The 13,923-nt window shown below is 48.3% G+C and overlaps 1 protein-coding gene across 1 annotated transcript in view; it reads left to right on the top strand.

Annotated features, from left to right (window-relative positions):
* The window catches only part of RTKN2 (rhotekin 2), a 233,684-nt gene that overhangs the window by 5,812 nt on the left and 213,949 nt on the right, over positions 1 to 13,923 (top strand). Inside the window, exon 2 of the mRNA XM_030203115.1 lies at positions 3,608 to 3,817. Within this exon, the coding sequence (XP_030058975.1) occupies positions 3,608 to 3,817 (210 nt within the window). The remainder of the gene's footprint in view (positions 1 to 3,607; positions 3,818 to 13,923) is intronic.

Raw genomic sequence — 13,923 nt, 5'->3', positions numbered from 1 at the left:
ATCTTATTTCAGCTCTCATGACAAGGAGGCACTTACAGAGGAACTCTACGCTCTTCTAAAGGCCCATGCGATTGAGCCCATTTCACGAGGGGAAGGGATTCTAGTCCAGGTACTTCCATGTGCCAAAGAAGATGGGCCCTGAACAAATTCCTAGTCAAAGAAAAGTTCAGGATGATTTCCCTGGGCAACCTTCTCCCAATGATTCAGGCTTAAAATTGGCTATGCTCTCTGGATTTAAAGGATGCTTACACGCTTATCCCACTACTTCCAGGCCACAGGAGGTATCGCGGATTTCAGTTGAGAACACATCACTTTCAGTACTGCGTGTTGTCTTTTGGCCTTGCGTCAACTCCCCAGGGTTTTATCCAAATGTCTAGCGGTAGTCACCATGTCATTATGTACACTGGGAGTTCATATGTTTCCCTTCCTGGATGAATGACGTTGAAGGACAGTGCTCAGGTGTCCATGTGGAGAACTATTGGGGTAGTTTAAAACAAACCCTAGTAGCTCTAGCACCCGAAGTTCCTTCTCCCGGTTCAGCAACTGGAATTCATTGGAGCCCTGCTAGACATGCAGCAGGCACAAGCCTTTCTCCCTGTGCTGAGGGCGGATGCTTTAGTTGCACTTGCCACTCAGGTTCAAGCCAGCAGGTCACAGTTGAGCAGGTGTTGAGGTTGCTAGGCCACATGGTTTCCACTGTGCATGTCACTCAGCACGTCGCCACATAAGAACTTCCTAGCGCACCCAGCTTCCCAGTGGTACTATGCCTCTGGGAACCTAGCAGATGTCATCCAGGTGTCACTGGACTTGGTTCAATCCCTACTCTGGTGGACAATTCGATCCAATTTGACCATGGATCTTCCATTCCAAATTCCTCAGCCCCAGAAGGTGCTGACAACAGATGCATCCAACTAGGGGTGGGGAGCTTACTTGGATGGGCTTCACACTGAGGGTGCTTGGTCAGCTCAGGAGACAGATCTTCATATCAATCTTCTGGAGCTACAGGCAATCTGGAATGCTAAAGGCTTTTAGAGATCAGCTGTTCAACCAAATTGTGCTCATTCAAACAGGCAATCAAATAGTCTCCTTTTTTTAAAGTTAAATGCTAATGTATTGGATTTCCTGTGTATACTTTACTCCAAAGCTAATATTAAATCTGATCATATTATGATCACTGTTATCAAGCGGCCCCATCACCATTACTTCCCGGACCAGGTCTAGAATTTTTTCCTTCTCTTGTCAGCTCCTGTACCAGCTGCTCCATAAAACAGTCCTTGATTTCGTCAAGGAATTTTACCTCCCTAGCATGCCCTGATGTTACATTTACCCAGTCAATATCAGGGTAATTGAAATCACTCATTATTATTGTGTTTCTACATTTGTCTGTTTATCCTGGCCAGGCGGACGATAGTACATTCCTATCACTATCCTTTTACCCTTTACACATGGAATTTCAATCCACAGGGATTCCAAGATGTGTTTTGTTTTCTGCAGAATTTTCAATCTATTTGTTTCAAGGCCCTCTTTAACATACAATGCTACCCCTCCACCAATTCGATCCACCCTATCACTATGATATAATTTGTACCCCGGTATGACAGTGTCCTACTGCTTATCCTCCTTCCACCAGGTCTCAGAGATGCCTATTATGTCTAATTTTTCATTTCGTGCAGTATATTCTAACTCTCCCATTTTATTTCTTAGGCTTCTGGCATTCGCATATAGACATTTCACACTGTTTGTTGTTCCTATTTACATCATGCTCAGTACTTGACAGTATTCATTTGCAATCTTTTGTCTGATTTTTATTTTTATTTAAGGACACCTGATTTACTATGGTCTCTTTTGCAACCTCAGTATCGGGATACCATATCTTCCCTGTTTTGGTGATATCTTTGAAAGATACCTTATTCTGAACCATGCGCTTTTGAGTGACTGTCGGCCTTCCCCCCAGTTTCTAGTTTAAAAGCTGCTCATGGCTCTGGATTGGCCAGATGTCTATGGTATGCGGGTCTTCATCGGCTGCTAGTAGCTCCCGAGCTGCCGCTTCCGGACAGAAACGTTTTGACATTTAGACCACCTTCATTTTGCTAGGGGATGGTTGCAAGGATATGGTGGCGTCTAGGGCTATCCTAGCCAGGTGGATTAAGGAAGTCATTGTGTCAGTTTATCTTCTCAAGGGTAAGTCCATTCCGGATGGCATTAAGGCTCGTTCTGCTAGGGGTCAGGCTGCGTCCTGGCCAGAGAGTTCTTTGGTCTCTCCGGTAGACATTTGCAGGGTGGCTACTTGGTTTTCGCTGCATTCCTTTGTCCAGCATTACAGAGTAGATGTACAAGTGCGTCAGGATACAGTGTTTGCGCAAAGGGTTCTGTCGACAGGGCTGCTTCGGTCCCTCCCTTAAGTGACTGCTTTGGTACTTCCTACCAGTCATGCTGGGCTGGTCTGGAGAGATAATAAGAAAGGAGAAATTAGGTTCTACCTGCTAATTTGCTTTCCTTTAGTCCTTCCTAGCCGGCCCAGCTCCCTCCCTTAGCAGCTGTTGTTTGTGTCGACAGGATTGTTAGGAGTTTGGTTCCTTGTCTAGGTGGAAACATTTTCTAATTGAAGAATTAAAAATCATTTTTATGTATCTTTATAAGTATATATAACAATGCAGTTAGCGTTGGTCATAGCCAGCGTGCGTTAGCACTGTCAATATCCGTGGCTATACAGTACAGTAGGGCACCTATGCTCAGTTTCTTTCTTCTGGCTTTGTTACTGATGTACTGAGGCTTGAAGGGGCTGAACTGGGGTCTTATTGGCTCACAAGTTTCAGTGTTCTCGGTCTCCATCTTCTGGCGTGCACAACTGCCCAGTCATGCCGGGCTGGTCCGGAGGGACTAAAGGGAAGCAAATTAGCATGTATGACCTAATCTCTCCATGCTCATTAATTCACCATTAATTTTTTTCTTTCTCCAAACCAAATTTAAAATTGCACCCTCACTACTTAATTGGTGGCACTTACATATGTAGGTTTGTAAAATGGGGCATTTACTTGTGTAAGTCGTCAAATTGCAACTTTCTTGTGTAAGTGCTCACAGCAACATGTGGAAGCGGTTGGATTTGTGCTGTTCATTTCTCAACATTTATATTTGTAAAATGGCTGCTCCTGCTGCACATGCCGGCAGATGCACATGCAAAGCCTTTTTAAAACACCTGCAAGAGTAGGTCAGTAGATCCTTTTTTAAATACAACTGGAATGGATCACTTTCCAACCTGCCTCAATTCTCATCTCGACTTTCTATATAAAATGGGGCTATTCATATGGATTTCAAAAGCAATAGTGCAAAGTAGTTCTGAACATCTGAGCAAGATAATTCTGGCTTTAGCAGTGATAGCCTGTTGAGGAATCTTGAAGAGCTGGTTACTACTACTATAAATCACTTCTATAGCGCTACCAGTCGTACGCAGTGCTTTACAATTGGTTAGACCCTCTTGATAAGAATTTGGCAGCTATTTACTGATCTTTAAGTTAAAAATGGTTAATGTTTGATGGATAATAGAACCTAAATATAGTCTTCTGACAGTGTGTGTGTGTTTTTTTGCATATTTAAATCTCTCATTTAGAATAATTGCATTCAAGAAAAAATTGACTTCGAGATCCGCATGCGAGAAGGGATCTGCAGACTGCTTGCAGTGAGCTCCCAAAAAGATCAAGTACTCCATGCAGTTAAGAACCTGATGACTTGCAATTCCCGTATTCAAGCTTATATGTCAGAGCAACATATGCAAATGGACAATCAAATCGACAGAACAGGGAGAAGGTCAGTAGAAATAGTGACTTTTTTTAATTTTCTTTTTTTTAATTACAGAAGTTTGTTTAGACAAATATACCTATTTCTTAATATCTTGTTTTCTTCCCTGAATATCTTTGTACCGGATTGTACATGTTCAGATCCCTATGTGATTGATTTTTTTTTGTTTCTGTTCATCCTTGGCACGCTGGTTCAGGAAAGTGGGTTTTACCTGTCATGCCAGCAGATGGAGAGAGAGAAACTGCATGGCCTCTGTACAAAGCTTGGTAAAGCCAGGAAGGTGGGCAGACATTTTGGACTGATGCATCAATGAAGAACAGCTTCTGTGGAGAGAGAGGCTTGCTTGGGTCTGTGTCCACTCTGGCAGCCCCATGACTTCTACTGATGGGGATTTCTGCTTGTTTTATCAGTGAGAATCTCCCTCCATTCTGCTAAACAATGCTTTTTCTCTATAGGGAATGCTCTCGGAGGCCTCTCCATCTAAGATGAAAGCAAGAGGAGCTAAGGGTGGAGAAAAAGTCTCTGTGTTATCCTGAGAGAGGAGAAGAATACCGAGAAAAAAAGAAGCAGTGCAGGCAGGAAAGCTGCTTGGAAGCAGGAGAGATGAAAGTACAGGAAAGGCTTTACCTTGCTGGTGTTCAGGATCTTCTTATCTGCCTGTCTTCACATAGCCAGGCTAGTCTCTTCCATAAGCAGTTGAGGGCTGAAGTTATGAGGTGGCAACCACAGCAGCTGCCCTGGGCCCCTTATTCCTCAGGGGATCTGAAGGAGCAAAATCTGCCAGTAGGATTTAGGACTTCCTTCTAGGTTTCTGCTCTGGTCCCCAGCATGTCTAAAACTGGCCCTACTCACATTGGAGCCAGGTATTTAACTTGTTCTGCAGCACTGCAGGGTCTGGTTCAGCATAAACCCTGATCTCGCTCTAGGTTACATGGAGTTAAGCTGCACATATTGAGTTATGCACAATGTTCAGCTCTGGTGAGGCTTAAGGGTATTGTTAGCAGCATCTCCTTTAGCAGCCTAGTACCTGTGCTGTTGCTGTGGTTATTGGATATGCAGCTTATTTGGGGTTTTTTTTTTTTTTTGGGTTTTTTTTTTTTTTCCTTCCTTCACCTCCACCTGCTTAACTGGTATAGCAGATTCGCTAATCAGAAAAGAGAATAAAGTCCTTGCCCAGATGCTTGGCTATATGTGCCTGTGCACAGCTGAGCCAGTTTCAGAATTAAGGCTGTGTGCACTGGGTAAAGTCCAGTGCTCATCACTGCTGGCAGGGATCAATGCTATTTCCTTTGGAGAGCGACAGCTTGCACTGTTGTTGACTCTGCTGGGTGGAAATCATCACTTACAAATGTTAGCTCACTACTCTGAACTAACTCTACTACTACTACTACTTATCATTTCTATAGTGCTACAAGGCATATGCAGCGCTGTACACCAAACATGAAAAACACAGTCCCTGCTCAAAGAGCTTACAATCTAAATAGGACAGGCACACAGACAGAACAACTGAGAGGTTTGGGGATAAAAGGGTACAGGGCAAGTGAAAAGTGGTTAGGAGTCAAAAACAGCGTTAAAGAGGTGGGTTTTTAGCCTGGATTTGAAAACGGCCAAAGACGGGGCTAGACGTACAGGCTCGGGAAGTCTAGTCCAGGCATGAGGTGCAGCGAGATAAAAGGAACAGAGTCTGGAATTAGCAGTAGAGGAGAAGGAGACAGACAGGAGAGATTTATCCACTGAACGGAGTACCCGAGGGGGGATGTAGGGAGAGAGAAGAGTGGAGAGATACTGGGGAGCGGTAGAGTGAATGTACTTATAGGTCAGTAAGAGAAGTTTGAATTGAATGCGGAAACGGATAGGGAGCCAGTGAAGTGACTTGAGGAGAGGCCTGATGTGAGCATAGCGACTCTGGCGGAGTCGTGCAGCACAGTTTTGGACTGATTGAAGAGGAGAGAGATGGCTATGTGGGAGGCCAGTGAGAAGCAGGTTGCAATAATCTAGGCGAGAGGTGATAAGAGTGTGGATAAGGGTTCTGGCAGAGTGCTCCAAACACCATACCCTGACCCACCCCCTCCCCCCAGAACTCACCTGGGAGTTCCATGGCATTCTAGCGGCATGTCCAGCAACCCTCCTCTCCCCTCCATCCACCCATGTCCAGCAACCCTCCTGTCCCCTGCCCCCCCTCCAGCTACCCCTGGGACGGATTTTACTGATGTTATAGAGAAAGAAATGATAGGTTTTGGCAATTTGCTGAATGTGAGCAGAGAAGGAGAGAGAGGAGTTGAAGATGACACCAAGGTTACGAGCTTGGGTGTTTGTGCTGGATAAGAGCAATGCTCCTTAATGAGGACTTCACTGTTGATTGTGCTGATGCCTGGGTTGGATAGAGGTGAACATAGGAGCCGACTCTGTGGGTGCTGTGAGTGCTTGAGCACCCCCAATATTGAGAGAATTCCTTGTATGTGTCCAAGGAAGGATTATTTCCACTGGGCTTAGCACCCCCCAATAATTTTGAAAAGTTGGCTCCTATGGAGGTGAATGTTCATAAGAATAGGGTAAATACAGTCCAACACACATTGTTACTGAATATGCTGGGGACAGTGCCATATTCACATAGACTGATTGATAGCTGAGCTAGATAGAAGTGCTGGATGAAGTCTGGCACTTAACAATGATAGCAGCAGTGCTAGGTGAAGGCTTAAGTGCATTGCCAATTGTGCTGATGTCTGCTTATCATTTCTTGCCACACTGGGTGAAGATCAGTGCTCATGAAGACTGTCTGCATTGTGCAGAGATCAGTGATCACTGAAACTGACCACTCTAAGCATTCATGAAGGCTGGCTGGTTAAGAGATGATGACAAAGCTGTGACAGTAAGGGGAATCCAAGAAAATAGAGCAGGTGATGTCTACAGACAGATTCTTCATAGGATGTGATACCGCAAGACCTAAGAGAAGATAATGGCAGGGTCTTCTGATTGCAGCAGCCAGTTTCCCTTCAGGTTGAGCCCTTTGTTATTGGGGATGCCAGGATGTAATTGCCCAATCGCAGAGCCTGAGGTGGAGTACCAGATACCAGGGAAACCCAGAAAGAGGACTGGAAACAGGAGTACAGGGTGCTCATCAAGAAGGCGCAATGCAGAAGAAAAGTCAAGGCCCAGCAGGGGCTAGTACAAAGAATCTTCCAGTGAGGAGAACTGGAGCCCAGAACGTAGGAAGGCAACCAAAGTACAAAGTTGTGAGGTTCCACCATCAGCCCTCAAGGGACTGAGCTCTTGGAAGTGTTCTTCTGGGGTAAACTACTGACCACCTTCAAGTTTAATGTAGGTGTGCCTCACATAGTAGATGATGGCAGATAAAGACCTATGCGCTCCATCCAATCTGCCCAACAAGATAAACTCACAGCATAAGTTATGATGCAATATATATACTTAATGTTGATTTTGTCCTTGACATTTTCAGGGCACAGACTGTAGAATTCTGCCCGGCACTAGCCTTGTTCTCCAAGTACTGAACCACAAGGCAGGCCAGCCATGTCTGTTCACACACCTTGGGTTCTGTTTCCTGCCAGAGGCCATCTTGTTCCAGTCTGGACCCTTACATAAACCCAATCACTGTTTTTCTTGCTAGAGCTTGACGTCATCTTGTGCTTTGGCTGCCTGCTTCCTGGATCCTACTTTTCTCTCTCCATGCTTTTTGATCCTGCTCCAGTCCTTACTGAATCTAAATCTCAGCCTTGCTCCTCATTGCGACAGCCAAAGCCAGAAAGGTGTTTGAGTGCATAAGGAGAGGGATGACCAGCAGGAAAAAAAGAAGTGATAGTCCCTTGTACAAGTCTCTGGTGAGGCCCCATTTAGAGTATTGCATGCAATTCTGGAGACCGCACCTAAGGAAAGATATAAACAGGATGGAGTCAATTCAGAGGATGGCTACAAAATTAGTAAGCAGTCTCTGTTGTAAAACATATAGGGACAGGCTTAGGAACCTCCCCCTCCCCCCATACTATCCAGCATCAATCTTTCTCTCCCTTTCTCCCTACAGTGGTTGGTCTGGCATCTCTCCCTCCAGCCCACGGTTTGGCATCTCAATCCCACTCTCTCCCTTGTGTACCTTTTAAATTAGCTGTACATCTAGGCTGCCTGTGGCCTGCTCCAGAGTGCTCCCTCCTGACTCAGAAGAAGCATTCTGAGAGCAGGTGTATCTCTGTGCTGCTACTGCTGAAAGGGGAGGGCAATTAAGGCAATTGATACACCACCTTTCTGTGGTGAGGTTTTTTTTTTTTTTTGCAACTACATTCAAAGCGGTTTACATAGTATATACAGGTGTACTTATTTATACTTGGGGCAATGGAGGGTTAAGTGACTTGCCCATAGTCACAATGAGCTGCAGTGGGAATCGAACCCAGTTCCCCAGGATCAAAGTGCACTGCACTAACCACTAGGCTTACTCTTTCACTCCATTAATTTTATGAGCCGCTATGGAGAATAACGCATAGGTAAGACAACCCAGGTTTTTTAAAGGCATTTTGGAGTCAAAATTTCTAGACTTAAGCATGAGTATACACAGTACAATCTTTTTTTTGTTGTTGTTGGTTATCTTGCTTATTTCTAAATATCTTTTTATTGGATTTATTCAGTGGGCACTAAAGACACAGATTAAAATATATTGTTGCTGATTTCAAAATAAAACGCAAATAACAAAAGAAACAGGGTGGGCTGGGCAGCATTCACACTGAGCAGCAATGCTATGTCAGGATCTTAAAACCCTATACAGGTAAGAATAAGCTCCATGTCAAATGCACTTCTTTAAAGAACTATTTTCATGAATAATTGTCACCAGTTATGATTCATGTTGGAGCTTATTTTTTACAGAGGGTGTTCCATTTGTCTGACTTGGGCAAACTACTGATTTTTTTTTTCCTGAAACCTTGCATTAATTCTGTATTTTGTGCTTTTCATCAGCATTATTTCAAAAATTGTGGTAGTGTTGTAGAAATTGTGGGTAATTGGTGCCATCTGCTGGTCACTTGACTTAACTGCACAACAATGAAATAAAACTAAAATTTTGAAATTAGAAAGTGGTAAAGATCAACACTGCAAGCTTGTATCTGTTCTTTAATAGAGTATACTATTGCACTGATGAAATTTGAGGTTTTATTTTTTTGTTATATCTGAACCATGTTCTTCTTGTGCAAGCTTTCCTCAAGGAACGGTAGAAAATAACAGACTGCTTGTGTGTTCAACGACCTGAAGTTAAGATATTGTCTGTTTTTTCCCATGTTTCTCTAAAAAAAAAAAAAAAATGGTTCAGCTGGGCACAGTCAATCTCCTACCCAACTCCTCTACGAGGAGGCTAAGATAAAAATGTCAAACCAATAAAATCCTATCAAAGGGTTCTACTCCAGGTGTTTTTTCATTCCTAAGAAGCTGCGGAGACGGCATCTCATTTTGGACCTCGAGAATCTCAAACTGTTTATGACAAAAGAAAAAGTTCAAAATGAACCCCTTACCCACCACCCCTTCTTAACCAGGGAAAATGTGATTTGTTGTGTATGTTAGATCTTAAGGGTGCTTACATTTGCATACCGATTCATCAGTTACAGAGAAAATATCTTCAGTTTACCCTGCAGATTGTTCACTATTTTTATTTTTTATTTTTGTTACATTTGTACCCCGCGCTTTCCCACTCATGGCAGGCTCAGTGCGGCTTACATATTGTATACAGGTACTTCTCCGAGGACAAGCAGGCTGCTTGTTCTCACGACTGGGTTGATGTCCACGGCAGCCCCCACCAACCGGAACAAAACTTTGCGGGCGGTCCCGCACGCAGGGCACGCCCACCGCGCATGTGCGGCCGTCTTCCCGCCCATGCGCGACCGTTCCCGCTGTCTTTTCTTTTCCGCGCTGGAGAGAGCCGTGTTCGTCTCTCTCTCTGTCAGCCCCGGAAACCGGATCGCGCGTTTACCGTGAGATTTTCTTCGTTGTTTTTCTTTGTTGCTTTTCTCTGTTTTATTTTATTTAAAAAAAAAAAAAAAAAAGCGAGAAACTTTGTTTTCCCTCGTACTTTTAGCGGAGGCGTCTCGTTGCGGCCTTGTGGCCGCACGGTCGATTTATTTTTCGAGGTGTGAATTTTACCGCCACCATCGACGACTTTGATTTCGCCGACGCGATTTTTCCGTCGATGTCCTCGAAGGTCCCGAGTGGATTTAAGAAGTGTGGTCGGTGCGGCCGGCATATCTCGCAGACCGACACTCACGCTTGGTGCCTCCAGTGCCTCGGGCCGGAGCACGATACCAAGACGTGCACCTTGTGTCTCGGTTTACAGAAACGGACACAGGTGGCGAGGAAGGTTCTACGGGACCGTCTTTTTGGAACTTGCGCCGGCCCCTCGACGTCGACTTCGACGGCATCGGTGTCGACGGCCGGATCTTCGGTACCGGTACCGATGTCCACGAAATCGGCACCGACGGCACCGACCCTAGGAGCACAGGTCCCGTTGGCCCGCCGTTCTTCCGGAGACGGCAGGGGTGAGCGGCCGCGTGGGCAATCGGCCCCGGTCACTCCCTCTTCCCAGGGCCCTCAGGACCGAACCCTGTCGGACCCGATCCCTCGAGGCCGAGGGGGATCTACCTCCTCCTCTTCGGTACCGCTGAGCGCCAATGAAGGGCACCAAAAAAAGACAAAAAAGCACCGTCATCGGTCGCCCACGGTGCATGTGGCTACCAGCTCCAGAGATGATTCGACGCCGAGGAAGCGTCAGTGCCGGGAGGAGCGGTCCACCTCTGTGGTAGAGGTATCGTTACGTCAGGGCACCAGCACTTCGGTGCCGTCTCCTGGACCCGAACAGCTTCCGGCACCGACACCTCTACCGGCCTCCTCGCCTTTCCTGACAGCGGGCCTGGACGAGTGCCTCTGAGCCATCCTTCCGGGGATCCTGGAAGGGCTGACGCGCCAGACTGTGCCGGCGCCGGGGGTGCTTGCTTCCGCCCTCGGCGCCGTTGATGGAGGCGCCGGCGTGCTCTAGCCCGGTGCCGAGGCCTTTGACGCCGCTTGCGGCGCCGGTCTCGACTGCCACGCAGGTGGAGTCCCCGTCGACGTCGATGGAGGGAGCTTCATCCCCGCCGGCGTGGGAGTCCACCGCTCGACGACGCCACCGAGGACTCGGTGCCTCGAAGTCGAGCCGGGCCCGGTCGAGGTCTGAGCTACAGGAGTTCATGTCTGACACCGAGGAAGAGGCCTCGTGGGGGGAGGAGGAGGACCCCAGATATTTCTCCTCGGAGGAGTCTGTGGGCCTGCCCTCCGACCCCACTCCTTCACCAGAGAGGAAGCTCTCGCCACCTGAGAGCCTCTCCTTTGCCTCATTTGTCAGGGATATGTCTATTTGCATTCCCTTCCCCGTGGTCTTTGTGGATGAACCGAGGGCCGAGATGCTCGAGGTCCTCGACTATCCATCTCCACCTAGAGAGTCCTCCACGGTACCGTTGCACAATGTCCTCAAAGAGACACTGCTTCGGAACTGGTTGAGACCTTTATCTAATCCCACCATCCCCAAGAAAGCGGAGTCCCAATACAGGATCCACTCTGACCCAGAGTTAATGTGGCCTCAATTGCCTCATGACTCGGCGGTCGTGGACTCTGCTCTCAAGAGGGCACGGAGTTCGAGGGATACCGCCTCGGCGCCCCCGGGGCGGGAGTCTCGCACTCTGGACTCGTTTGGGAGGAAGGCCTACCAAACTTCAATGCTCGTGACCCGCATCCAGTCCTACCAGCTCTACACGAGCATACACATGCGGAATAATGTGAAGCAACTGGCGGACCTGGTTGACAAGCTCCCCCCGGAGCAGTCCAGGCCTTTTCAGGAGGTGGTCAGGCAGCTGAAGGCGTGCAGAAAGTTCCTGTCCAGGGGTATATATGACACCTGTGATGTGGCATCTCGTGCTGCAGCCCAAGGTATAGTGATGCGCAGGCTCTCATGGCTGCGTGCCTCTGACCTGGACAACCGCACCCAGCAGCGGCTGGCCGATGTCCCTTGCCGGGGGGATAATATTTTTGGTGAGAAGGTTGAGCAGTTGGTGGACCAACTACATCAGCGGGAAACCGCCCTCGACAAGCTCTCCCACCGGGCGCCTTCAGCATCCACCTCAGCAGGTGGACGTTTTTCCTGGGCCAGGCAGGCTGCGCCCTACGCCTACAACAAGCGTAGATACACCCAGCCGGCCCGAAGGCCTCCTCAGGCACAGGGACAGTCCCAGCGCGCTCGTTCTCGTCAACAGCGTGCGCCTAAGCAGCCTCCGGCGCCTCCACAGCAAAAACCGGGGACGGGTTTTTGACTGGATCCATGGGAACATAGCCGTCATCCAAGTGTCTGTGCCGGACGATCTGCCAGTCGGGGGGAGGTTAAAACTTTTTCACCAAAGGTGGCCTCTAATAACCTCTGACCAGTGGGTTCTCCAAATAGTGCGGTGCGGATACGCCCTGAATTTGGCCTCCCCTCCACCAAATTGTCCTCCGGGAGCCCAATCCTTCAGCACCGGGAGCTCAGTCCTACAGCTTCCAGCACAAGCAGGTACTTGCAGAGGAACTCTCCGCCCTTCTCAGCGCCAATGCGGTCGAGCCCGTGCCACCCGGGCAGGAAGGGCAGGGATTCTATTCCAGGTACTTCCTTGTGGAAAAGAAAACAGGGGGGATGCGCCCCATCCCAGACCTGAGAGGCCTGAACAAATATCTGGTCAAAGAGAAGTTCAGGATGCTTTTCTTGGGCACCCTTCTGCCAATGATTCAGAATAACGATTGGCTATGTTCCCTGGATTTAAAGGACGCATACACTCACATCCCGATACTGCCAGCTCACAGACAGTATCTCAGATTCCGCCTGGGGACACGGCACTTTCAGTATTGTGTGCTGCCCTTTGGGCTCGCCTCTGCCCCACGGGTGTTCATGAAGTGTCTCGTGGTGGTCGCGGCATATCTACGCAAGCTGGGAGTGCACGTGTTCCCATATCTCGACGATTGGCTGGTCAAGAACACCTCGGAGGCAGGAGCTCTCCAGTCCATGCAGTGCACTATTCACCTCCTGGAGCTGCTGGGGTTTGTGATAAATTACCCAAAGTCCCATCTCCAGCCAGTCCAATCTCTGGAATTCATAGGAGCTCTGCTGAATTCTCAGACGGCTCAGGCCTTTCTTCCCGAAGCGAGGGCCCACAACCTTCTGTCCCTCGCTTCCCAGACCAGAGCGTCTCAGCAGGTCATAGCTCGGCAGATGTTGAGACTCCTAGGTCATATGGCCTCCACAGTTCATGTGACTCCCATGGCTTGTCTTCACATGAGATCTGCTCAATGGACCCTAGCTTCCCAGTGGTGCCAGGCCACCGGGAATCTAGACGATGTCATCCGCCTCTCCATCAGTTGCCGCACTTCACTGCATTGGTGGACCATTCGGACCAATTTGACCCTGGGACGCCCATTCCAAATTCCAGAGCCCACGAAAGTGCTAACGACGGATGCATCTCGCCTGGGGTGGGGAGCTCATGTCGATGGGCTTCACACCCAGGGACTGTGGTCCCTCCAGGAAAAAGATCTTCAGATCAACCTCCTGGAGCTCCGAGCGGTCTGAAACGCACTGAAGGCTTTCAGAGATCGGCTGTCCTGTCAAATTATCCAAATTCGGACAGACAATCAGGTTGCAATGTATTACATCAACAAGCAGGGGGGCACCGGATCTCGCCCCCTGTGTCAGGAAGCCGTCGGGATGTGGCGTTGGGCCTGCCAGTTCGGCATGCTTCTCCAAGCCACATACCTGGCAGGTGTAAACAACAGTCTGGCTGACAGACCGAGCAGATTCATGCAACCGCATGAGTGGTCGCTCCATTCCAGAGTGGTACGCAAGATCTTCCGAGAGTGGGGCACTCCCTCGGTGGACCTTTTCGCCTCTCAGACCAACCACAAGCTGCCTCTGTTCTGTTCCAGACTACAGGCACACGGCAGACTAGCGTCGGATGCCTTTCTCCTCCATTGGGGGACCGGCCTCCTGTATGCTTATCCTCCCATACCTTTGGTGGGGAAGACCTTACTGAAGCTCAAGCAAGACTACGGCACCATGATTCTGATAGCGCCCTTTTGGCCCCGCCAGATCTG

Source organism: Microcaecilia unicolor, chromosome 5 (assembly GCF_901765095.1).
Source record: "Microcaecilia unicolor chromosome 5, aMicUni1.1, whole genome shotgun sequence".
Taxonomy (NCBI): Eukaryota; Metazoa; Chordata; class Amphibia; order Gymnophiona; family Siphonopidae; genus Microcaecilia; species Microcaecilia unicolor.
The sequence above is the reverse complement of the archived record's forward strand: the minus strand, read 5'-3'. Positions and strand labels throughout refer to the sequence as shown.